General features: G+C 44.5%; 1 protein-coding gene across 1 annotated transcript; it reads right to left on the bottom strand.

Annotated features, from left to right (window-relative positions):
• Positions 1 to 726: 726 nt before the first annotated feature.
• LOC139656820 (low-density lipoprotein receptor-related protein 8-like) lies at positions 727 to 27345 on the bottom strand (the record flags this gene model as incomplete). Its single annotated transcript, XM_071534444.1, has 9 exons — positions 727 to 1028; positions 3615 to 3683; positions 8029 to 8439; positions 10417 to 10569; positions 13972 to 14113; positions 20424 to 20563; positions 21953 to 22071; positions 22898 to 23125; positions 27174 to 27345. Coding segments are annotated over 9 exons (1736 nt in total), but the record flags the coding sequence as incomplete, so codon positions are not given.

Raw genomic sequence — 27345 nt, 5'->3', positions numbered from 1 at the left:
TGTCAGGTATAGAGTATAAAGCTATAACACCAGGGCTCCAGCGACCCCTATCATGCATCTTTCCTTCATCTAATCATGTAGGCCTATTCTTCTTTTTTTACATGTTGTAAAGTACACACATAGAATTCATGCCACTCCAATGGTTGCAAGACCCTTCCTTATGACTTTTAGCAGCTAAAAAAAGAGAGAAAATAATCCATATAACTCCTTTCCAGCAACAATGCTACCATGTGGCATGTACTCGCTGTGTGTAGTGACCATGTTTGCTGCTTTTGTAAACCAGTAAACCAACAGATGATTTGTCTCTGTGTAAAAAGTTTCCCAAAAAGACGTATTGTGTCTCCCAGTAACAGAACAAACACAACAAGAACAACGAGAAAAACAAATACACACTATGTACAAAAATGGGATGGCAGGTTGGCGACGGAAGATGTGATATTGATAAATGTATATGGATGGAAGTGGATGCAATGTGAATACGGTGTACCGGTGAAGGGCTTATGTGTGTGTGTGTGATTGATGCTTTGAATAGTTAATGCAACAATGACAAGAGTGTGGATGTGTGGTTTGTGTGCGTGTGTGTGTGCGTGCGCAAGCCTGTCCTTTCTTTCCAGCAGGCCCGCATGTACGGCAGCAGGGCTTTTCCAAAACCCCCCACGCCTCCTCCTCCTCCTCCTCCTCCCGCCCCTTCCTTCCTCCTTCCCCCACCCCCCCTTCCCTCTGCTCTCATTTGCCGCTGGAGAGCATCGGCGCCCCCGAGTACCAGTGGGAGTTGCTGTCTGTGATGCCGCCCCCTAGAGGCAGCGCTATGAACGGCTGACTGTGGCTGCCACTCACGGCGGGGTAGACGTGGCCGATGGTCTCGCTGTGCCGCCCGATGTGGATCTCGTCGTCGTCGTCCTCGGTGGTCTTGCGGTACACGGGGTTGTCGAAGTTCATGCTCTTGGTGTTCTTGCGGCGCCAGTTGCGCCACACCAGGTAGCCGCCGGTGCAGAGCAGGCCGATGACCACTGTGGCAAGGATAGGGACTGCATGTGTTTAACACACACACAACAACACACACGGCGGGAGCGTTAACACAGCCCAGGGGACACGGAGCGGCGCTTTAAGCACTCACACACACACACACTCGTCTCTCCCTCTTTTTCTCTCTCTCTCTCTCACAGACACGCACTCGAACACACACAGACACATATACTGTATATCCACATACATATCGTATTCCCCCTCAGTCTCACTCACACAGAATGATCAAAAACACGGGTAAACATGAATGCACATGCACAATTGAAACAATGAATGCCTGCATGCACACAAACGCTCACACACGTACAAACCCCGCCTCCTAGACACACAACACACACACACACACACGGATCCTGCATACAGGACCCACACAGGGCATTCAGTCAATTCCTGCAGTATTCTGGTCCTGTATGAGGTCAGCGATTACACTTTTTGGATTTTTGGACACTAGCCCACTGCCATCCCCATATTATCCCTGGGCTAAATTCTGGCCGGGGGGGTATAATTTTGCACTAGCCTAGAAAAATACTACCCACAGACTGGCGGTCTGTCTATGGTGTTGGATGGGGTTATGAGAGGAGAATGGACAGGGAAAAAAGAAGAGGGGAGGAGAGAGAGGGATTGAGATAAGCTCTGTCTCTCCCACTCATTACCATATCAGCAAGACTGACTAGCTGCCCCGTGGATCTATGTATGTGGGTATAATGTGTGTGCGTGTGTGCGTGTGTAAGAGACAGAGGCAAAGAGAGGGAAAGCGGTTGTAGGTGGAGTGTGTGCATAGAAAGAGAAAGAAACGAGCATGATACATGTATGTGTGCGTGAATGAGAGTCGCGAAAACAGAGCGAGAACGAGAGCGTGTGTATGTGTGTGTGTGTGTGTGTGTGTGTGTGTGAGAGAGTGTGTGAACCTATACCCACGGATGTGCCTGAATCCCCTACGGAAGCCCCATCTAATTGCTATTTTGTTGGATGGGCACTTGAGACCCCTGCGTGACTGGGCTGGAAACCCCAGATCTCCCATTGTTCCGCTGTAAACGCCCCACTGGTACAAAAAAAAAAAGAAAAAAGAAAAAAAAAAGCAGCTTTCGTCTCATTTAGAAAATTTCACTCCAATTAACGAGCAGCAGAACGGCTTGACTTTGGCTAAATAGTGAAAATCATTGTTGGGTTGTTTCCCCTCGCGGAGCTGTGGGTGGGTGTGGCGCGCTAGCAGATGTGAGGAGAGAACCGGGGTGCAGAAATCCGGCCCGCGTAGACCTCCGACGCTAATTAACGTTTCAAAGCTGCCAGAAAATACAGAATGGGGGGATTTATGGCGGAATGAATGGCGGAAGGACAGAAAGAGGACAGGAGGGGAAAGGGTTAATAGTCTCGAGGGTTATTTTAATGAGCCGATATCTCAACTGGCAGGAATAAAAAGAGAAATCACATTGTCTTGCTATGTTTTTTAAGAGCTCCCATACCATATCAAAGTATTCAACGTTTGGGATGACAGGGATCTCAATTAGCCTCATATGCTGCTAGCAGAAGGTAATTTGCACATTCAGCTATTTTTTCCAGTGTGGTCATACATGAAAGTTTAATATTTCCATAGATTCTGATTTAATTAGACAATCAGAAATGATGATGTTCAGCCAATGGGTGACTCTGGTTTGATTGTAAAGACTTGCTCGTTGCATAGTCCCTATCTAGTTGCACTGTAGTTGCTGTGAATATCAGCGGATAAAACCAACGTTTATGACGTGGATCTTATGATATTCCTGACTGGATGTGAATTATTTACCCTTACCCGACATTTATGTTATTTCCCAGGTTGGAAATCTTCCCGTCTCAAAGAAATCTCCACAAAAAAACATAACTTTGTTCTAATCAATCATGTATTCATTACTTCGATGTTTCCTTCTACTCAATAATAGATTTCAACAACTGTGTGACCTATTCTGAGTCCCATGGGTCACAGCACTGGAGTGATTACTTTGTGAACATATGAACAGAGGGGGGAAACATGAGCTAAAAACAGAGGGCCAAACATGATTACAAAACATGAATTTAATTTCCTATTTGCTTATACTTTTAGGAGCAAAAAACAGCATACTGTAATGTGCGCATTCCAGAGGCTTGGCCAGCACTGACTGACTAGCTTACTGGCCCTCAATGACATTTTACTAGCCCCAGGCCGTTCTTATTGTCGGATAATGCCACGGTTCAGTACATATTCTCCATTATTGAACTATTTGGTAGCTACTTTGTGCTCATTCATCACTGCCAAGAATGACATTCTTGGCAGTGATGAATGACAAAAAGACTGTTATTGTCCTATATAATGAATTATTAACACTACATAATAAACGCATTTGATTCATTTAAATCTAGTTGGAGGCAGGGGGGTACAAACACACATCCATCCGCATACATGCACTCTCATACCCGTTCACGCATACACACACACACACACACAAACACACACATGCAGACACATGCAAGACTGCAGGATTGAAGCCGACAGAAGCGGAGACGGAGAAGCGAGGAGGGAGAAGCAGGCAGGCAGAAAGCACAGACACAACAGCGAGACAGTCAGGAGTACTCACCGATAGGAATGACTATCCCTAAAACAGCTACTGTGATGTTGTTACCTAAGAGGTAGTGCTCACTCCCCGCTGAGATGAAGAGAAAGAGAGATAGAGAGAGACAAAGAGACAGACAAACAAAACTAAGTTAAAAGTTTCGTCTCAAAACTCCCTCCCTCAAGACCTTGCTCAAGAGAAACACAGGTTTGCATTTACTGCGACAGAAAAGCATCGTGCTGGCAAAACATATTTGCATTTTGCAAGGGCAGAGAATCCATCCGATTGCACTTTGGATTCTGGACATTTTTTTTTTGCGCCAGGTGTAAATGAACTGCAGATAAATCATATCAGGATACCATCTAAATGCAATGAGATGCATTTTAATACAAGTGGAAGCAAATGCAATTGCAGCTGGTAATCCATCAGCATTTGGACTAATACCGTTCAAAAACAAATTTTCTTCTAGGAAGCAATACATCATTCACTGGGTTGAAAAATGTTGGTAGAGTCCCAGTGACCTTGAGGGTGAAGGTCCATACTGTGAACTCCTTCTTTTTTCTCTCTCATATTTTTTCCTATCACCCTCTATTGTATACTATCTAATAAACCAGACATGCAGCTAAAACAAGAACAAAAAAAGCTAAATCCAGACAGGCTTAGCATCCCCTCTCCTGTCATTCTGTCTCCCTCCTCCCCTTCACCTCTCACCCCAACAGGTCGGCGTGGAGCTCAGATATTAATCCTGCTCCCAACCCTCCTATTAGCGGCTGGCCAGCCATTAGCCACAGTGTAATCAGAGAGCTATAATGAAGTCTTGTGAGGAAGATTAACAGGAGAGATCAGAGCGTTGGCCCTGCATACTGATCACAGCCACAACGCCACGTAGTTGGTATGCATGGCAAACGCACAGATGGGCTGTGTGGGATGGGACATACAAAAAAAAGACACTAATTTTCTCTCTCATACACAAGCACACGCTCTCTTTCTCAACGCACACACACACACACACACAGACACACAGCGAGTGATGCGGCTCCAGACCGAGGGGCGAAGCCTTGGCCTCTGAGTCAGCAAAAGTGGAGTGAATGTGGCTTTTTCCTAAAGCATGAGTGACATCCAATGGGCCCTAAGACTCTAAAAGGAGGATTAATAGAATCTTATTAAAGCAGCGGTTATGAAAGAAAGTGAAGGCAAAGAGAGAGAGAGAGAGAGAGAGAGAGGGAAGCTGAAGGAGCTCTGGAAAAAAAAAAGTCTCAATTTCATTAGGGCTATTATTGGTGGGGGGATTTTAAGTTCAAAAAGCACTTCTGTTGTGTGCCTCTACAAAAAAAAATCCCTATTTTTATTTGGCTCCATGATAGACAACACAACATTAGGCTGTCATAATGTGTATATAGCCTATATAAAATACCATTAAAAACAATGTGTAGATGGGGACAATTTCACATTCTGCAGATACAGGTAGAACATAGACAAGATTAAAAAAGTCTATAAAGTACTCATTGATAGGAGTGACTGTCGTTAGTAACTGCCACTGTTATGTAGGTGGCTTTGAAATCTCCTTTGAAAGATCTCTTTGCTCAAAAGAAAATTGGATAAATATCCTCAAAAGGAATTAAAATTGGTTTGCCCTTTCCGTTTTGTCTTAGATGTCTTTATACCTGAGATTAAATGTGGCCTGGTTCCCTTTGTAGACACAAGCTACCTGCACTGGAATCTTAATACTAATTACACTGTGAGTCAGGTCAATGGAAATTTCTTTTTAAATACTGTTACTTGAGTTGAGGATTTGCATGGTGCTGTTTATGTGGCGCAAGAGTAAAACGTCTTGTTTACCTTCGAAAATTAATGGCCGTCAATTTGGAAATCCGTCTGAGAGCGGAATTTTGTCGAATGCAGATGTGAGAGCCATAGTCCTGTAAATTATATTGTCAGTTATGTTGACAATGTGCAGCAGCATTTTTCTAGCCTCGGCCAAAGATGACTCACTGAAAGATTGATGAATGTTTGTTTCTTTTGGGGAAATTCTTGGCTTTAAGAGCGGAAGGTTCAAATTTGTATGAGCACATAAGCATACGAGCTTTGTGTACCAGCTGTTGTTTGCCTTTCATCTTTTCCTCCTGCAACTCCTGGTGTTTCCACGCTCCGCCATGCCCGCTGCAGCACACGTGTAACAGCTGATGTCGGCAAACTTGACAGTGTGCACCGAGTCGAAAGCGATAACACATGGCCCGTGGGTTTGGAGACGCATCTTGTTCATGCCCCATTTTCTCATCCGTGTCTTTTCCACCTCTCATCTGGAGCACTTGCGGTGTGGTGAGGAGGCTGACAACTTCTGAGACTAGAGGAAACATGTTCCTGCTTCTTAACTTCCGTAAACCGAGGCCCTAAAGTGATCAGAGTTGCTGGAGCAGCCCTTCTCTCTAATTCCCAGAAAATCACTTTCTCTCTTTCCTTCTCTCTCTCTCTGCCATCCCGTCCTTTCTTATCCTTGTACTGCTGTTTTCCCTCCCCGCGGTGTGTCATTTTTTCAGCTCCCATCCTCCCTGCTCAGGCGCTGGACTGTCATGTTCTTTTTTTGCGCTCTATTCATTTCCGTTCCTCTATGGCCTCCTTATTGTCTCTCTCACTCTACCTTCTCGTCCTCCCGTCCCTAGTTAGCGTCTCATCCATTTCCCTGTCTTCCCTTTCTGCCTCCAATTCTTTCCGTCCCTCCGACTCTCCCTCACCTCCGTCTCTGGCTTCCACCACCCTCCTCCTCTTTTCATCTATGTAACATTTCACCATCTTCCATCCTCCCCTCTCAGTATACTGAAGAGCATCTATCATGTAAATGCAATATTGCACATTGTTAGTTTAAATACAGCACAGCTCACAATCTATCTCACTTGCCATCCCCTCTTTCTCTTCTCTATCCCTTCTGTTATTCTCTGCTGTATGTCATTTATACAGCAGAAACAACACAAAATAGTCTTCAAAAGTATATAAGTACTACATGCATCAGTTTCATCTTTTTAAGTCTTGAGGCATGGTGTGTTTTGCTTTGGTCTGAAGAGGGTGCCATGGCATTTGAGCTGCATATATATTCAGAGAGAGACACGCCCACATTACTACACATGTGAGGACACTGTCTTTCATTAACATAACCCTAAATCTCTTACTCAAAAAGGGACACTTTTCAGAGTTGGGACTGACAAAACTTTAGAGGATTTTCTTCCACTTTCTATCCTTATGAGGAGCCAGTAAGTAGAACACAAATAGCTGGCGAGACAGTTAGACAGTTACTATTATCTCTTGTTATGTCTTTATCTAGCGAAAGCCGCAAAAATCCAGATGAAACGCTCCCAAGCTGAAACTATCATATTTCTGCAAAATCACAGCTTATTGCGGGGTGTCGGCGCAGTGGCTTATCAATTCTTGCTTCTGCCTCACTATCCAGGATTCTGCTCTGCTTCCAAAGACATACAGTGTAAGCACGCCTTTATACACCATTGTTAGTGCTATTATCTTCTGCTGTCATTGTTTGTCTGTAACACCGTCTGGGCAACAAACCGCAAAGTGGTATTTTTCTGCCGCGCCAATACAGCTTGATTGGCGCGAGAGAACGAAGAACAGGGGAGTGAGAGAGAGAGACAGATAGACAGATAGAGAGAGAGAGAGAGAGAGAGAGAAGTGGAGGCTGTCAGAAAGTGAGGATGAGTGATGAGAGGTGGAAGGGGAGAATGGAGGGGGACTGTCGTTTGTTAGCTCTGACAGCTCTGTCACACCCTGCTCATGAGGGACAGACAGCAAGCAGACTGAGAGATGCGCTGGTGAGTGGGAGTGTGTGTGTGTGTGTGTGTGTGTGTGTGTGTGTGCGTGAATGTGGTTTTGTATACGCAAGAGAAAAAAGCAGAGAAAGAGGACATAGGTAGACAGATGGTCAGACGGAGAGATGAGGGGAGGAAGAAGACAGAGAGAGGAAGGAGGTAGAGAAGAGGGACGCTGATTTAAGAAGCAGTGTTCAGCTCCCTGCTGCTTTAATGGCCGGAATGATAGTGGTAGTGATGGAAAGGCACATTAGACACACACACACACACACACACACACACACACAAAACACAAATGCACGCGGACACAAATAAGCATGCAAACATGTACGCATGCCTGCACACACCCACATGAACAGCAGCTGAACACACACACACACACACACACACACACACAGACACACACACACAAACATCACACAAAAGCTAAACATGGTCGCACACAATACAGAAGCAAAAAAATACACACATGTCCAATGCATACACTGAAAAATATCAAACCTCCAGCTCAGCCTTTAACTTGGTGCATCCACACACTATGCATCCACACATCTGCACACTCAACACACACACACACACACACAAAAATCCCACCTGACCCCACCCTCCTCTTCCCCAATCCTTACCTCTATGGGAGAGGTTGGCGTTGCCCTCTCTCTGGATGCTGTTGGGGGCCAGCGGGCCCAGCAGCGGCGTGCGTGTGGACGTGGACGTGGGACTGGTGCTCGTCAGCCTGGTGGTCTCGGTGCTGGTGGCAGCTGGGGTCCGCTGCCACGGGGGAGGCTGTGTGGTGGAGGTGGTCCTGGGGGTCTGAGCGGGCACGGAGGTGGTGGACAGTCGCCTGGTTGTGGGCTCAGCTGTAGTACCGATAGTAGTAGTGGTGGTAGTGGTAGTGGTGGGGGCGGTGGTAGGGGGAGCGGTGGTGGTGGCGGTAGTCGTAGTAGCTGTTGTAGTAGTCGTTGTAGCGGTAGTGGTTGGAGGTGTAGTTGTGGTGGTGGTGGTGGTGGGAGCGGCCGTTGTGGTCGTTTTGGGCCGGACTGATTGGGAGAAACAGAAGGAGGATAATTATATGACAATTACATCACATTTTCACCCTCACCACCAGCTAGTTGTAAATGACTAACACACTCTCTGTTTAGAAATACACACAAAAACTAAAGCGCTTCAATCCAAAATGAGATCCATCTATGCTGATGTAATCGCTGGCATGAAAGTTGTTGAGCCTGTTCCAGACACTTATTTTACGAGCTTATACAGCATGTTTGAACTTGGAATAAGGATTACCGTCGGTTTATATCTTCATGGGTGCTTATCTTAGAAAAAGTCGACGCTGAAACTGAGCACCGGAAAAATGAACGCCGATGCCAAAAAATGTGCAGGTGTGATTAACGCCGTGGAGCGTTTCACAAAATTTTTTGCAACAGAAGTGGAAAACACAGCCTGTCCGGGCCGCTGCGAAACAGACAGGCCTTCGCTCCCGAACAGATAGAGACATGATGCAGAGCGGGAGAGCAACATATTTAACACGAGGAGCCCTTTTATCACACCAAATGCCAGGAGTGCTCGGCAGAAATGCCTGCGCTGCACAAGTCCGAAAATTGCTGGAGAGCGCGTATATCTACTCTGTGTGTGTGTGTGTGTGTGTGTGTAGAAGTGTGTAGGAGTGTCACTGTCTCTCTGTCTGAGTGAGCATGTGCTTGTGTGTGTCCATGTTCCCTCGCCCATCCTTTCTCAGGGGGATTCACTGAACGGTGGCCTATATACATCCTTTCTCTCTCTCTCTCTCTCTCTCTCTCTCTCTCTCTCTCTTTTCTCTGTGTCAGCTCCTTTTTCCCACCTGTGCAAACATGCCGTACAGACAGAGAGGGTCTATTAAGGATAAGAACTTAACAACTGTAGTAACTGTAGAGGCTGGGGAGAGGCTGAGCGGTGAAATAAGGTCAGCGAAATAATGGAGATCTGCGGGGAACAGAGGTAAGTCAGGAGAATCCCTGACCCCGATTGCCGCTTCCCAAGATAGTGTTACTGCGAGCTCCAAGAATCAGCTTGTCTGACTTAATAAGTCGGCTACACTTTTGAATCCATCATATCCATATCCATCATAATAAAATAGCACGAACTGTGAGTCGCTCTCGGTAGAAAGGTATAATTAGTTTGGAGTTTTGTAGTATGAGTTTTTGAAGGCTGATATCAATATTTTTGCGTTGAATTTTTGTATTTAGTATCTGTATGCAATATATTTAAAATGACTATTTTACAAGGATTCACTGTTTCCCCTGAAATATTATACTTGGCAGGGTGTAACAGCAATTAGACAATATTGGGAACCCTCCATTGAAACCCATAAGAAACTAAATTCTAGGTGGGTTTGCAGCTCCTTAAGGCAGGGTGAACCAGGTTTCTTTTGCAGGTTTTACAGATTGACACCCCTGATGCTGTTTAAAATACTCCCACATCACTCTGGAATGATTTCTTTGGTCAGTCAACTAAAATAAAAAATAATAATGCTAAAAAACATATTCATATTTCATTTACCTGATCAAAATGCAGCATTAGAATTAGGCTTAGGCCAATATATTGACTTGGGCTAGCTGTGGTCAAGCAGGAACTTCCATCATATCAGCAATGAATGACATGACAGGCCAATAAAAATTATTAGTATTTCTTTCAGGCTACAGTATTCCGCCTGTAATAGCATGGGGAATTTTTCCTGTGGCCATCCATGAATAAAGCTGCACACCCCCAATATAGAGTGAATACTGAATACTTGAAAGCTGAACATTTAATTATGGATACGCATAAATACTTAATAATGAGGTGGACTCCTTTTTGCAGTGCGAAGAGAGTGAAATACCAGACCAATGTAACCGTGTTACGCATAGCACAGCGTCATGTTACTGTATGGTTCGCTTCATGTGACATTTCTCAGCAAAAAAAGCCTCTGCATTGCGAGTCTTAGGTGCCACTGCATTGAAAAAGTTGAGATTCACTGGGTCAGAGTGTGACAGACTTACCTATAGCGCAGCGCCGCATGTCTGGTCCCAGTTCCATACCATCGGGACAGGCACAGGTATACTTGGGGGAGTGGTCTGTAATCTGAGGGGCCTTCAGACAGAGGTACTCACAGCCACCGTTGGGCAGGCTGCCCATGTTGCAGGTGTCTGGGGCTACAGAGATGCACACACACACATATAGACACACACACAAAGAGATAAAAGGGGGATAAAACAGGGTTTAAGCATCTGTTTCTAGTATGATTCCTTTGCCTCAAACATTCGCGTCTCCTTTCAAAACCCTGGAGCTGTGTCACGATAACCGAAATTTCAAGTGCTACTTGAAACTGAAACGGTCAATACTTTCACCGAATGCGTGCTGCAAGCTGAAATTCCATTTAATGTCACCTCCTGAGGGTGTAAACATGTGGATTGGGATAGTTAAAAGAAGAAGAAAAAAGAAGAATGAGTGTGATCGAGCAGCGGTCTGGCTCTTGACAGCGGTCTGCTGCAGTCAGCACAAAGTTCAATGGAGTCAAAGAGCTGAAAACATGGAAACGGCATCAAATTGTCCAAGACATCTTGAACTGAATCCAAGTCCTCCTAAACTGGCTGACAAAACTGGTGCTAGCATGGAACTATTTTGCTTACAGAGCCGACAAAGACAGACACCCAACCAACAAATCAAAACCCCTGTGCAAAAGTCAAGTAACTTAGCTAAGCATCTCAGAAGCCATTGCTCTATGACATTCCTTGATGTTTTTTCTTGGTATCATTAGTAGTATCTAAAATGCTTTTACTACTTCTTACTTTTACTACTAACTAACTACTAACCTTAACTCACATTATGGATAGCAACAGAAAAACTGAATCATCCAGGGACCAACTTTACTCCACAACCCAGTTTCGAAAAATACTTGGGTTAGGGCAGGGGGTTCAAAACACTCTTTTTTTTTATAACTCAGCATCCGAATGAAAAATTTAGTTTCACGACCCAAGACTCAGACTCATGAAAAAATATTGCTGCTCTTGTCATGTGGGGAAGAGCCAGAATTAGGTCAGGTCGCGGCCGATTCCGCATCCCGACTCATAGTTTCAGACAGCAGGAGATGGAGCGATCACAGGAGGCAGCAAGTTCACTAACTTTACACACAGTGTGATAGAAACTTTAATAAGTTGGGAATAGATTTGGGCTTCACATACAGTATCTCAGCAGCAATACAAGTATATTAAGTGAACAGATGTCTGAGCGCGAGCAAATCACCTAGCTGTTCTCCACATTAGGCTGCACTGTAGCTCTTTGAGTTTAACAGACTTAAGGGAGAGTCTTTGAAATGCCTCTACTCTCCTAACTCTGCCAGAGAGGGAGGGACACATCACCAAAATAGATTGTAATTTCATCTGTACTGCTTGTGGTGGTGGGGGGGGTGCAAGGAGAGAAGAGGTAAGGTAAGGTAAGGTAAGGTGAGAAGAGGAAAGGAGAAAAGATAAAAGGGAAAGAGGAAACAAGACTAGAGGAGAGGAAAGGAAGGGAGAGAAGAGGAGGCAATAGGAGAGGAGATGAGAGGAGGCAAGAGCAGAGGATATAAGAGGAGGAAAAGAGAGAGAGGGGATGAGAAGAGGGAAGAGTAGAGGACAGTAAAGGAGAGAGAGGAGGCGAGACGAAAGATTGCTAAACGCTAAAGTACTAGATGTTCCGAGGTTCTGTCAGAGCGCTGCAAACCCTGCACAAGTTGCAATTGCCCCCTCCTCCTCCTCCTCCTCCTCCTCCTCCTCCTCCTCCTCCTCCCTTAGGTCGAGGAGAGAGAAATAAGAGCTAAAACGCTGAACCTCGGCTTCAAAGCACAGCTGGATGAGGAAAAAAAAAAAAAACACAACAAAGAAGTGGAAAGGGAGAGAAGCTCTTTGAGGAAGCGTGTCAAAAAAGCAAAGTTGAATGGGGCATAAGAGGTGGCTGGGGCCATACATTGAATGCGACTCTTGAGATGCATTGTGGGGGCTGCTCATTAAGTGATGATCTTTCCTTTTGGGGTCTTGTTTAAATAAGGGTGCTGAGAGGGAATGAAAATGATAAGAAAAGCAAGAGAAAGGAGCGAGATAAAGAGTGAGAGAAAGGGAAGAGCAGGGTGACCTTGCAAATCGATTCAGTGGAGGGAACGTTTTACTCAATATTTCACCTTTCAGTACCATCAGTGGAGGAAAAAGTACTCAAATCAAAGTCCTGCATTCAAAAGTTTACTTAAGTAAAAGTATGTAAGTATTAGCAGTAAAATGTACTTAAGCATCAAAAAGTACAGTCATTTCTGCCTTATTCAAACCTTGTTCTGCAAAGTAACTAGTAACTCCAGCTGTCAGATAAATGTAGTGGAGGAAAAGTATAAAGTCTGACAAAATGGAAATACTCCAGTAAAGTGCCACTACCTCAAAATTGTACTTAAGCACAGCACGTGAGTAAATGTACTTAGTTTACTTTCCAGTAGTATCTTAACAGAGCAGTGAGAGTTCATTCAACATGTCCTTGTTTAGCCTACTTAGGCACGGTTGTTCTATTCCTTGCTTTTGTTGGCATTTTGGAGAAAACATGTTTAATTCTGAGATATCTCTTTGAGCACAACTCTTGATTTATTAATGAGAGAACGCAATTAGCTCCTCCACTGGCACCCAGACAAGACAGCGATGAGCTCTGACTGAGAAGGGGGAAAACAAAGCATGGAAACACAGTCACACACCAGGGAAAACCGCTACACACACAGCCAAACACACTGAGATACACAAGCATGCACAGTCATACTCTGACACACACACACAGGGTCACTAAAACACACACACGTGCGTGCGCTTGCTCGCTCTCGTTCTCTGTTAGCATACTGACACAATAATACTGGGAAAAACACACATCATTTGACACGCACAGCACACATATCTATCTAATCACACACATCAGATGCTCATTTGTTTTCTTGTCCTTCAGACAGTTTTAACAAGCTCAGTGGAACCACTGCTGTGGATTGGATACATGCTGATATTGACTGTCAAGATGGAAAGTGTTGATGTATAGTCTAATTTTCTAATCATACATCTTGCACTCTATTTTGTTCTATAAGTGAGATCCTGTTTAATCCTCCTACCAAGTGTGTCAATAAGTCCTGTGTAATTACCAAGTGTGTCAGTAAGCACAGAAACACTACTTTATTGGTATATCTCCCCACCAATAAAGTAGAATTTCAGTGTGCACATTTGATTTGGCATAATTGGCAGCATAATTGTTTATCATGCTGGTAAATAAGGGTCATTGTCTAAGACCGGGAAGGGGACTTGAGAGTAAGCTGTTGTCCTTGTTAGTATGATAGTAACATCCGCATTTGTGAGCATGTTGCTTAATATCTTAGCATGTCATAGTTGTGTATATGATGCATTACCTCTTGCCTCCTAGCATACTTTCTGCATGCTTCAGCAAACTTCCTTTCATATATGTCTTTTTGTAATTATTGTTTCTTAGCATACTTCCCTGTGAATGTTCCCTGTGTATCTTAGCATGCTTTCTTTGCATTTTAGCGTACTTCTTGTGTGTCTTACCCTTGGGCTGTCTCTGTTCATGGAAGACCACCAGGTCCAGGGGGTTGTCGAGGTGCTCTGCCACCTTTGCCACATCATGCCCCGTCAGGCGGTTTGCGCTGTATATCGCTTCATCCTCCAGATCTGTCCAGTACACACGATCCTGGACAGGAGGAGAGAAAGAAAGACAGAGTGGGTGAAAACCTGCTGAGTCATTGAGGTACATGGGAATATCTGACCTAAAGCAACATGCAAATTATTCAAATGGTCTTAAAGAGAATTCTATGCCAAATGAATAATCAAGAAAACCAAAACTCTTCACATCGTTAAGAGAGCTGCTTCACTGACAATGTATTATTATAGTCTAGCCCCAGTTTGTGGATTGAAAAGTTAGTTGAGGAGAGAGCCTTGACTCATTTAGAAAACGTTTTGTGCCTGGGGTAACTTTAATTTAATTTTTAATTGAAGGCTTATGAGAAAAGACAGGTCTGACGACTCCATTTAAACCATTATTTATTGAAGTAAGGTTAAAAGCATGGCATTTTGATCAAGGAGAGGTTTAAACATGACTGAATAAGTTATGTTGTGATGGAGAGAGTGCAGTGCTTACTGTATCCTCTCTGACACACTCAGTCTTCAGCACTAAAGCCTCAAAATTACTCTAAACTTGGCAAATCATACTTCCAGTTGAGTACACAATTACTGGGTGACTGTATGCCACTGGTTAGAGATAATGGTGATATTTTTGTTAAACTGCAGTATCACTCCTTGTGTGATGAGTAAACTAGAGAGAACTCAGAGAGGAGATTCGTCTCCTCTGAGTTCACGCAGGAAAGAATCTGTCTCATACAAACTGGTTTTAGGAGCTATTGTCAATATTATCAAAAAAGTTTGTGCTCTTGACTCAAGGCTTACCAAGGAGTGGGCCAGGGGCGAGAGGCCAGCATAGGAGCACAGGAGCTATTGCGAAAGGAAATAAAACTAATGGGAAAGGGAATAAAACTAATGTAGCTACTAATGTAATTGAGTTTGGAAAGTAATAGCACAGTCATTGGGTTCATTTAAAATTAGACTTGTTCAGTCAAACATCTTCACATGTTGAAGTCACCGATTTCTCCAGAAAACTTAAGTTACTCCCCTTTATCAACTTTGGGTGTCAACCTACTGAGGATATCTCTGTTGTGGGTAACGACAGCAGTCACTCGTAGACATTACATAGGATTACTGACCCACTGACACCTTTTCACACCTGCAGCCATTTCCATAAATGTTATGAAACATTTTCATTTAAGGATCACAGGTGAAAAAGATCAGAAGTTCTGGCAATTTCTTTATGTCATAACAGTAATTTCTCTGTTAAAAAAAAAAAAAGAGTTCCGTAAAAGTTCTGTATCAACATATGTGAGAACAAAGCCTTTTCAGTGGAGGTGGCATTCTCTGGCATCCATATTTCCTATTCAACCTAATTATATTCCTGACTCTGATTTTACCTTATTTGTATACACCAATTTAATAATTGAAGGTGTTGTGTTAGTTGGCAGAGATGGTTTCAAGTCGGACGATGCTTTGTTCCCTCAGCATCAAGGCAAAAGGGATAGTTGGGATAGTTATACCTGCAGTCATGATAAAATAACTAGCCTCCTTAGTACACAGGGGATAAGCAGGCAAAAATCCCAGATACAAACTCAAGTGAAACCAAAAAATGGCCATCACAACAGAAGTGGCTTTAACAGCATAAACTAGGGCTTTCTAGTGTGTGTGAGGGAGCGGTTGTTGGCTATGCACCAGGCCCAACACCTTTGCTGGAAAGGTTACTCTAGCACTAAGTGAGCTGCTTCTACAGGGGGTTTCACATGACAACACAAGGAAACAGCAGCTAACTAACTGGCCTGGCAGAGACAGATCCTTACGCCTCACTGTTTCCCCTTGTTGTAAAAGTCAGAGTCAAGAAGCAAAGCCATTTAAGTGTCTTGTAAAAAGTACTATGAAGTGGAAAAGTACAATGGAGATCAGTTGTTCACAAACTTTTTTTGTCTCGTTGCCCTGGGAAACAAAGGGATAAGCACTGGCAAACCCTGATGTGGACCGACGCTCACTCTCTTTTCCTCCTGTCACTTCCTCTCTCATACCCCCCCGCTTGTTTCATTCTGCAGCTTTCTCCATTTCTCTTCATCTCTCTTACACCACCTCATATTACTATTCTCTTTAGCAATACTACAGAGAAACAGAGAAAATGACAGAGGAGAGAAGAAAGAAAACAGACTGAAATCAAAGAGCAGTAGGGAAAAGATGAAAAAAAGAGAAGATCATTAGGGAGAGAGCGAGAGAGAGAGATGAAAGAAGAAAGCTAAGTCATGCTGGCTCCTCTGCATTGTCTCCATTAGGCGGAGGCTTTGTTTACAGTTTTATGGGTTTCTTAAAGGTCAAGGAACTGTAGGGGTACAAACACAGATTTCTGCTGTGTGTGTGTGTGTGTGTGTGTGTCCAACCATAGCTGTAATCCCAGCGCTCCATTTGCGCTGGGGTTATCAACGGACTTAACCTTTCTCTCGCCTTCTCTCTCTCTCCGTCTTTCACTGAGCTCTCTATCTCTCCATCTCCCCATCCCTCAGACTCAGATAACCTTTACTCGTATGACAGCAGCGCTGAAATAATAAAAGACAAATATCAGCCGTGTTGATAAGACAATACTCAAATCTCTCGTTCCATCGCTCCCTGTGCCCGTCTCTCTCTGTCTCTGCCAGTATCTCTCTCTCTATCTCTTTCTCTCATTCTCTCGCTCTCTCTCCATTGTCAGAATCCCTGCATCTGTCACCTCTCTCTCTCTCTCTCAAAGCTTCAAAACGGCAGTACAGACCCGAGCAGGTCAAGGCTCTTCACTGTAAGATCAAGGTGAGTCTTTCATGTGTCGAGCTTAGACCCAAACACACACATACACACACACACACACTCCTGAACACATGGCATTGCATCACAGCGATGGGAGATGTGCATAGCGAGCCCATATATGTCTGTGGTTGTTGTTGTGGATGAGAGTACATCTAAACGGATGAAGTCTTTTCAGGTTCAATCGGCACTGGATGATTTTGTCAAGATTCAATCCCAAATGAGCCACTGGCTCACCGGCACGATAAGCTCCTATCGCCTCCTGCACACTCAATTTTAATGCCAGAAAACAACAAATGACAGCTCAAATGAAGCCCTCCCACTCCCATTTTTGAACATTTTTTCCCTCCCTGCATTTTCTGTTTTGTTTTCTGCAGCAACCCAGTTTAGAAAACTCAGGTTGGCAACGGTTTGGTGTTTAATTGGTGTAGGAATCATCTGATTGCAGGAGATATTTTGTGTTTATCTCCCCCTAAGCTGCCAAGAGTGCAGAGTCGTTTAAACTTCACAGTGCTGAGTTCATGGCAAAAGGACACAATGCCTGCCTACAGCACAAACGTCTGCCTCGGTCCCTCTTCCTCTCTTGATTGCTTTTATTTTCTCTCTTCCTGTCACTGTCTCTTTCATTCTTTCTTTCCTTGGTGTATTTCTTTCTATTTCCCATCTCTCTCTCTCCTCCTTTCCCCCCCGATCCCCTCCAGTCAAACAGAGAGGGGAGAGAGAAGCGGTGCCGTGAAACTAAAGCCGGAGAAAGAGAAAACATTGCTCTCTGTGTGCCTCCTCCATCCACATCTCCTCAGGGCTCGGTGTCTAGGCAGGGGGTGGACAATGCTTGTGTGTGTGTGTGTGTGTGTGTGGGGTGGTGGGGGGTGTCCAGACTTTGATGCATGAGCCCTCTACTCTTGCCTCTGCAGTGCTAAGGAGCAGCAGGCTGGTGCATTGATGTGAAGTTTGCAAGATGATTTCTTCGTTCTGAATGACTGTAACCATTAACACCGAAACAGCCAGTTTGATCATTCTCAAATTTAAAAATGTACCTGCTTTGTTGAAATAAAATCTGACCTGTTGTTCCAGGTAGGCTGATCCAGCATACGTACTAAAGTTAAACTTGTACATATGACTACATAACATTTTGTGTGCATTCCACTGAGCTGCAATGCTTTGATGCATGTAGCCTACTTTTAAGCATGGATGAGTGTGGAATTGTAGCTTTTAGGGAGAAATTTATAGTTCTTAGCCAAACTATGTCAACAGTGAACACATTGTGCACCTAAAGATGGCCACATTTGTCCTCCTAATGAGGCACAAACATCAATGCACAGTGATACAAAAACTCAAGGCTTTGTGCATCTAGATTCATTAAAAAGATCTCAAATTTGACTTTTCTTATGACCTAACAAATATAATGAACATGTTACATATTATGGACTGGCAATTCTGGTGGTCATGAAATTACGACCATTCTAGTGTTAATGATTCAGAAGTGATGAAGATCAAGCTCAGTGATAGTCATTCTTGTTTTCTTTCTATCAACATCCACATTTCAATAAACAATGCAATATCATTTTGAGTCAATGGCATGTTCCACACTGGGTAAAACATCATTTTATATGTGTTAAAGTTCAAAATGTTGTTAATAGGCATTATGAGCTTTTAGACAGACTCGGAGACACAAATGCTGAAACACAAAATAAACCAAACGAAACAAAAGGTTCATTATTCTGAGCTCGCAACTGTAAAGAAGCAACTCCTAAGGAATAAACAAACTTCCCATTATCAGCATATTGGGTCCAGGACAGCCTGCTGCACTGCGAGAGCTTTTTTAATTTGGTCTGTATCATGGCCAGAACACAAAAGAGACCAGAACAGCTGAGGGCCATTAATCTACAGGGACTAACTTTTGCTGCTGCCTAGAACATTAAGCTGGGCAGAGTGTTTTCTCTCTTTCTCTTCCTCTCAAACACACACACACATGCAAGCACACACACAAACACACACACATGCGCTGGACATGATGGATTTCCCCTCTTCCCCCTGCTTCTCATCATCACAGTGTGTGCTGGAGAGAGAGGAATGGATAAAGCACTTCCCACTGATCACACTTCACCTCCCTCTGTCTCCCTCTCCCCTCCTCTTGTCCTCTCGTTACTCCTTACTACCTTCCGCACTGCTTTACTACTACTTTGTGGCCGCTAACAGACTCTCACTCACTCCCACCTCAATAAATACACCCAAACTAAGGTCATCGACTAGACACTCTTCAACCCCTGAAAAAGATAGGTCCGTCTCTCGGTTTGTCCTCCTCCAGCGTACCTCCGAAACATCTCTCTCTCATTTCTCCTCAAGTCAATCTCCTCAAATCCTTCCTTTTCCTCCCAGCAGACACTGCAGATATCTCCAGCCAGACATTTACTCCTCTCTCTTCCTCAACTTGTTCTCACACTCCCTCACCCTTACTCTTTCTCCAGCCATAAATGTATGAGTCATCAAAGCTAACATCATGCCAGTGTAACAAAAACTCATAATAAAGGCTTAGATTTGGCTCACCGACTATCTAAAAATACATGGCCTGGATGGGAATCCACGAACGGGATATGAGTGTGTCACCCGAGGTGGAGCTAAGAAAGGAAGACCTCACTTCTCTCTGTGTGTATATCTACTTGGAGGTCAAATGAGGACGGCAGCACCTACTGCCTGTCTGCCTTCCAGGGAGGGAGATCCTCAAGACACCTACTGCCCCCCTTCCATGTCTCTCCCAAGCAGTCTGGCAGTGGAAAATATATATTTTGAGGCTGCCATTTACTACATCGAGAGCACAAGGTGATATTGGCCTCTTGCTCTTGTAGTGATTCGTTTGAGTGCATAAGATACATATCATTCCCTCGTTTTTCCTTCACTATTCCGTGTGCACAAGTTCATAATTTGTGTTAACGAATGTAATAAAATGTGTGCAAGGCTGGTGTTCGATTTAGCTTGTAGCCTGCTGTTCAAGCAAGCAAGTTTGAAACTGATTGCATAATTGGTAGAAATTACTTGCATTTGATTTGATTTGATTCCATTTATTTAGTTCGATTTGCCTGATGTTTTGTTAAATAAAGATTTATTTAGTTGACTGAGGCGTTTAATAAGGTATAATGGATAGATTTGGTGATCAAGTTTTACTTTTACTAAAAAACTCATCAGGATCAGTTATGAAGGCATTGCCTGCTGACTGCAATACACAGCATTATTGTTAGCAAGAAACAATTTACTAGGATATTGAGAGTTACTGGGCTCTACTGTTGTAAATATACAGACTTGAGAGACAGTATATATACTGTATACTGTATGCTTTATAGTTGATTGGAAGGATTTGTATTGGGCAACACATATTGCTCTCAAAAACCACACCTCAGAGAAGGGCTCTCTATATATTTACTCATTACATGTGCACGTTTCATATCTATTTGCATGCTTTTTATGCAACTCGAATTAAGTTTATACTTTGTTACCACGCAGTTCTTTTTTTTTTTTTAGCCCTGCAAGATGGCTCTGTTCTTTCCTCATCTCTCTCTTCTTCACCCTGCATTTCAACCCCGCTCCCCTACCTCGAAGACGGTGAGGGCGAAGGGGTGTCCCAGGTGGTGATGGGAGGACAGCAGCACCTTGCGGTTGTCCCCGTTCAGGTCCACGCTGGACAGCAGGTGCAGCTTGGAGTCCACCCAGTACAGACGCCTGTTGGACAGGTCTGAGAGAGAAAGACGGAGGGAAGGGGAAAGAGAGAGGGGGGGGACGGAGAGTGAGAGGATTAGAGAATCGGGAGAGGGAGCAAGAAAGTGTAAGAGGAGAGAGAGAAGTGTAGAGGGCAAGATGGCGGGGATGGTGAGAGAGTTTGTGAAGGCGGAGGAGAGATGGAGAGAAAGGGTAGCGAGTGTGTGAGAGGGGAGAAAGAGAGCGGAAAAGAGAGGGAGCAAAAGAGAGGGAGAGGGTGACGAATGGAGGGGGGGAGAGAGAGGTCATTTCAAAAGAAAAGGCCTAGGGTGAGAGGTATATGAATGTAATGGGCCAGCAGTTACGCCATCAATCTTCTTTGACACGACGGCTGAGGCCCTCGCGTCAAGAAAACACAGATGTGATTGTAATATTGCCGGTTGACTTCTCTGCTGGGGGAAATCTGTCTATGTGCCCTTGAGCGAATCGATTAGCCAGGCTGAGCTTATTTGAATATTACGGTACACAGCTGGAAAGTGCAGCAAAATGTCTCCTTCAGAGGCAAAGAGTTTGATCACATGCCATAGAAAGTAACAGGCAGGTCAAACAGCAAGTGATTCAACACCGAAAGAGGAACAGAGGAATAGAGAAACCGCAGAGTAAAAATTCATTCACAACTTCACCTCTCCTGACTCGAGACAATCAGCTGTTCGGCGCAGCGCTCCGTGAGAAATCAATGACCGGGGGGGGAGGGAAAATAATCTGCCCCCCCTTCTCCCAAAAGCAGTGCGGGCGAGTCTGGGCTCTCTCTCTCTCTCGTTCGCCTAAGTCTAAAAAATAATTTGTTTTCATACAGATGTAGCGACACCTCAATTCCACTCGGAGCGCGCCAGCTCCGCGCCTCTCTCTCTCTCTCTCCTCGGGCGAGGGCGGCCGAGAGAAATTGGCTGGCGCCGCGGAGGGAGTTGAAGGGGATGATGGGAGGTATCGACGGCCCGGAGCGCCTGGCTTATTAATTCGCAGGCCTGTATAGTCGGCGGTTTGATTGATGAGAGCCAGACACAAACTGAGCTATAACAATAAGGCCGACTCACGGGCTGCAGACTGTTTTCTTCTTTCATCCCTTGCTATTTGTCTCTCTCACTCTCTGTCTCTCTCCCTCTCTCCGTCCCTCTTGTTGTCTCTTTCTTTGTGTTGAATTCACTCAAACTGAACTTTTTTCTCTCCGCGCCTCCAAAAGGATTCCTTTCACTGGCATTATCACTTTGCTTTCAAAATTGCTTTCACAGCTGATTGATTTTTCTGTCCCCTGCTTTTGTCATCTTTTATTTATTTTTCTCTGTCCTCTTTGATGAGAGCCTCGCATGCTGAAAGTTACATGCTCCTTTACTTCTCTGCTGTCTTTCTGTCTTCCTTCCTGTCTTACCCAGGGTGATTCCATTGGGCCACTCGATGCGTTCCGACACCAGAACTTGCCGGTCCACTCCGTTCATCCCGGCCTTCTCTATTTTGGCCTGATCTCCCCAGTCTGACCAGTACATGAACCTGCGGGAGGATAAACAGCCCAGTTAGACACGGACGACAGCATTTCAGTCAACAAGGAGGAAGCAGGCCCTGTCCTAGGAACACAAATGGAAAATAGCTTATTTTTGCTCTATCTGGTGCAATAGGTTTTAATGTGGAATGTCAGAGCCAGCTCCCTGTCTGCCTCTCAGTTTCTCTCCATAATCAAACACCTTTACTTCTGAAACAAGCCTTGCAGACATTAAAGGCAGGTAGATACTCTGCAGTACAGAAGGTACTGGAGACTAGGGCTGCTGCTAAATTTGTGTGTGCCTGTGCCTATATATGTGTGTGTGTGTGTGTGTGTGTGTGTCCGTGAGAAACCTGCGCTGGCTAGGCTTCATTTGCATGTATTTCATGCTCGTCTAGCTTTGTAGTGTCGTGAAAAGAGTCCTTGGGGAACTAGAGACATCAGAGAGAGAGAGAGAGAGAGAGAGGCAGAGAGAGCAGACCTGGGTCACACAGCATCTGCAAATAACTGTTAATGTTTGTTTTAAGCTGTTTCATTGACCAGATGGGTGAGGTATGACAAACACTGTCTTTATTTTGTGCTAATAAAGCTGTTGTCATGCCTAGTTTTAGTCTAAGTCTCACATAATAACCTCGCCTGTCACCCTTTTCAGGAAACGACAGCGATGGCCTCAGGCTTGCTCAGCTCTGTCGCTCCCTCCCTTCCTCCCCTTCCATCCTACTCTCCCCTCCCATTCCCTCTCCCTCCTTCCTTCCTCCTTCCAGCCTCCTTCCCTCTCCGCCCTGCCCTTCTCCATCTCCCCCGCCTCTCCGTCTCTCCATCTGTCCTCCTCCTCACCCTTGGCGCGGATCCACGGCGATGGCCCGCGGCTCGCTCAGCTCGGTGGCGATCAGCACCTTCCTCTTCCTGCCGTCTCCCGTGGCGACGGAGATGCTCTTGTCGCCCGAGTCGGTCCAGTAGATGTTCTTGTGGACCCAGTCGACGGCCAGCCCCTCGGGGGAGTGCAGCGACGTGTCGATCAGCGTCACCTGCTGGGACGCGTCGCTCGCCTTGTTGATGTACGCGCTGGCGGGCGGCGAGGGGGGGAGAGAGAGAGAGTGTGTGTGTATCAGTCGCGTGGAAGTACTGCACACTGAATTATAGTGATGAAATACACAATAATCAAGGAACAGGCAGAAAATGGGAGGCAGGAGGCTACAGCATCACAGATAGACAGCAGGTAATTGGCAAAATCAGGCTTTCTGGCTGTGTTGTTCTTTATTCCTCTCTTCTTTCCAAGTGAAGGGGGGTGCCTGCCTTTGATGCCTAGTTTCAGAGTGTGGGGGGGATTCTCCAGAGCTGCCAATGCCCTGTCAGGGGCACCCCAACCTGACACCTCTGTAACAACCTCAGCCCTCCCACCATGCAGCACCTCCCAAGGAGAATGAGGCTGCCTTCTTTCATCAGCAGCTTGCAAAAACAACCTTTCTCCAACTCTATGTCTCTCTCTCCCCCAATTTCTTCCCAATTCTTTCTCTCCAACCCAACCTGCTTTCTGTCCCTGCCTCCCTTCCCATTTCCCCCCTCTCTTTTTCTAGCCTCCCTCCCTCTTTCCCCTCCTTCACCACATAGTGCATTACTCTCTTCACTACGAGACGGCTATAAAACAAGACAACACAAGACAGCCTTGTTAAGAGGTTGGAAAACGCAACGTCCCAATTTACACCCCATCGTCGCATGTTAGCAAGGCGTGCGGGAATGAAGGGAGGGAGGTAGGGACGGTAGGATCATCTTGAATGAGGGAGGTGGGCAGCGAGGTGTTTGGAACGAGGGATGAGACAGAGATGGATGAGTCTGGGCGCTGGAAGCAGATTGTGTTGTTAATTGGCTGTGTTACTGTTTGCCACAGCGCAGACGTCTTCATCATTGGGAGGGAAAGTTAGCCCGCCGCTGTCTCGTAATAGATAATCCGGGGCTTCTGTCCCGTGTCTCAGCGTCCATAACACGGACCCAACACCTGTCTCTCACTCAGGGGGCAGTTTAGATGGGGGGTGGGGGAGGGTGGAGGTGACAATCCCTCATGTTAGTGTTCCACTTGTTGACCAGAGATTATATGTGAATAATGGGGAAAAACTAGAAGTTACCAAAATGTATTCTTAAACATTAACAACTACATGCTGTGGAGAACTTTATATTATTTTATTATTTATATTACAACTTATATTCAATTATATTACTTGGTCAATATAACTACACTCTTAAATGGTCCTTAGGTACTTTTGGGTTAGTCTTCTGTAGATATTTTCTTGAAATTTACATCTCATCACCGATATGCAGATGAAATTTCAGAATTTTGCCGGATAAAAATCAGAATTTAAATGCAATTTTCCAATACATCTTGTATTATTTTTCAACACACCATACTATGAATACATTGTCATATATGCTATTAACATTATCATATCGCATATATTATATCATATATATATCATATCAATTTTTTTTACTAATCTTAAAGCATTAAGATGAATGATGCAGATTATTGCTGGCAATTCACACACTTCTCTCCATGCAATACATTGTGCAGATTATTGCTGCCAATTCACACACTTCTCTCCATGCAATTCAAAAGATTAGAATTATTGCTATATTTTTTAACTATACTTTCACCATGGTGATTATCATTACCGATTATTACTATTATTCATTATGTCCTTATTTCTAGTTAAAAACAGTCAGGTAGACAGGGAAGAAGAGAGGGGCGGATGGAGAGAGGAACGAGACAGAGACAGATGAGTCCGAGACCAGGAAGCAGATTGCATCGTTAATTGGCTGTATTATTATTTGCTGCAGACATCTTCATCACGGGGAGAAGTTAACACATCATCGACCCGTACCATGCTAATCACTATGAATTAGCCTGGAAAACCAAACCAACAGAGAGAGACAGAGAAAGAGGGAGAGGCGGAGACACATTCACAACTTTTCCCAACTGATTAGATGCTCCTTATCAAAGGGAAAACCCACAGGAAAGTAATTGGATGCCTGGATAGGAGTGGTGATAAATCATACTTCATGACCATCAATATTCAAGGCATTCAGCAGATGCTCTTTTCCAGATCAACACCCGCAAACAGAGGAATATGACGGCACTGAACCGCCATATCTAGCAATAAAGAAGCGCTTCTATAACAACGAAATGCTGGAAACAGAAAATGATAGAGGGACTTTTTCCAGAAGCCAGAGAGAGCAGAAGCTGTATAAACTGGAGGTAGAAGAGGAGTTTTGAGGGGAGGCGGAAGCAGGAGTAGCGTTAACAAATGTAAATGCGTGTTTAGTGCTTGTGAAGTGGCAGGCGCATAGCATTATCACTTTCATTACAGCCTGAGGATTTGAAAAACTATGTTGAACTACAACGGAAAAAGCACAATATCAGAGGAGTGGATGTTACAAAAGCTACTTCAACATACCGCATCCACTGGATTCCCCGGCAATGCTTAAGAGGTATATTGTGCAACATAAACTCAGTAGCATAACAATTGGTCCGCTGAGCCGAAGGTAGTTTTATATGCTGTTGATGTTATGTGAGGTGGATGTCATATCAAAATATGAGAAGGAGGCAATGTCTTGTGAACTATCAGTTTCTTTATTGGCCCTTATGGAAAAAAACAGCAGCAAAAAGAACTATTTTGTTGTCCAAGAAGATTTAACTGTACAATTCCACTTGCCACTGGCCATGTGTGTGTGTGTGTGTGTGTGTGTCTGTGTGTTTCTTTGCTGCTGAGTTTATCATGGAGAACGAGTTTATTTGTCCTTTCTGTCTCACAAGCCCTTGAGTGCGTGTGTGTCCAAGTCACTCTGTATGTGCGTGTATTTGTGTGTGTGTGAGAGTTTGAATCTGTGTGTGTGTGCAGATGAGTAATGGCGGTGATTATCGAGGCAGTGAAATTAGAGAGAGCATATGGTTCAACTGAGATGATAGAAGGCCCCTCCCACTGCCTGCCAGCCGTCAGGGTGACACACACACACACACACATACACACACACACACACACTTCCGCATACACAGACACCGAAGAGAGAAAGCAAATATGTGTATGTAGGTATCTATGTGTATCTGTATGTGTGTATGTATGTGTGTGTCTGTGTGTGTGTGTGTGTGTGTGAAGGACAAACAGCTCTACCTGCCACTGTCAAACAGATGACACAGCCCTCCAGGTGTGACTGAAACACACACACACACACACACACACACACACACACACACACACACACACACACACACACACACACAGCCCCCCAGGTGTGTCTTGCTACCAGAAGGTGTGACAGGTTGAGGCAGACAGGATAGATGGATGGATAGAGGAGAAAACGAATGGGAGCATAGCTAAGGAAGAGGGATGAGCGTTATCCAAACTTAACAAGCACAGGTTCTGTACAGTCTCATGGTGTTTCACTGTACGTCTGCTGCAGCAGCTTCATTAACTTCTGATACACTCCAGCAGCTCTAATAGCAAACACATTATTTATTACAAACCACGGATTGTCCGATACCGCTTTCCCACTGCCAATATTTATTCAGAGTGCTAAACTTTAAGTACCGGAGGATACCAAGTATTGATCTGATCCATTACTGTTACTGAACAATACTAATTAGGATAATTGGTCTGGGGCCACCTGATCAAAACAAAAAAGAAACAATTATGATACAATCCCTTTTTCTCCATCAGGATGATTGAACATCCTTCAATGAATCAGTAAACAGAAAATCAAGTTTATTGGAATTCTGACATGTTACATATAGCTCTTGGTGTCAGATTTTGGCTTTCCCCACCACTGATGCATCGGCTTGGCGTCAACCCAATATCTGATGCCGAGCTTGTCACCAACCACCATAAACCAAGGAGTTCATTTATTGTTATTTTTCCCTCGCAGCAGACCTTCTACTTGTCAAGATTGTACAGTGTAAATTGAGAGAAAGGATGCGGCCAAAAAGTAAATCTGACAGATCACTTTGTAAAATGATGTTGAAAACCATACTGTATCCACTTTTCTATACTGTCCAACATGCTAGAGTAAAGAACACACAAATTGTATGTACATCTAGTGTGTGTGTGTGTGTGTGCGTGTGTACCTGTAGATTTTACGCTGGAACAGATCACACCAGAACATCTTGTTGGTGGAGACGTCTACATCCAGGGCCACAGCGTTCTTCAGCGTGGGAACCACCTGTGTGTACTCGCTCTTCAGCAGGTCGATGCGGCGGATTTCGTGGCGGTTGGTGAACATCAGGTACGGACTCTTTC

The sequence above is a fragment of the Centroberyx affinis genome, unplaced genomic scaffold, assembly GCF_046629955.1.
Source record: "Centroberyx affinis isolate AG114_WGS23_722 - 3 ecotype Tasmania unplaced genomic scaffold, CSIRO-AGI_Caff_v1 ptg002544l_1, whole genome shotgun sequence".
In the NCBI taxonomy this organism is placed as follows: domain Eukaryota; kingdom Metazoa; phylum Chordata; class Actinopteri; order Beryciformes; family Berycidae; genus Centroberyx; species Centroberyx affinis.
Note: the sequence above shows the minus strand (reverse complement) of the source record. Positions and strands in the feature narration are given on the sequence as shown.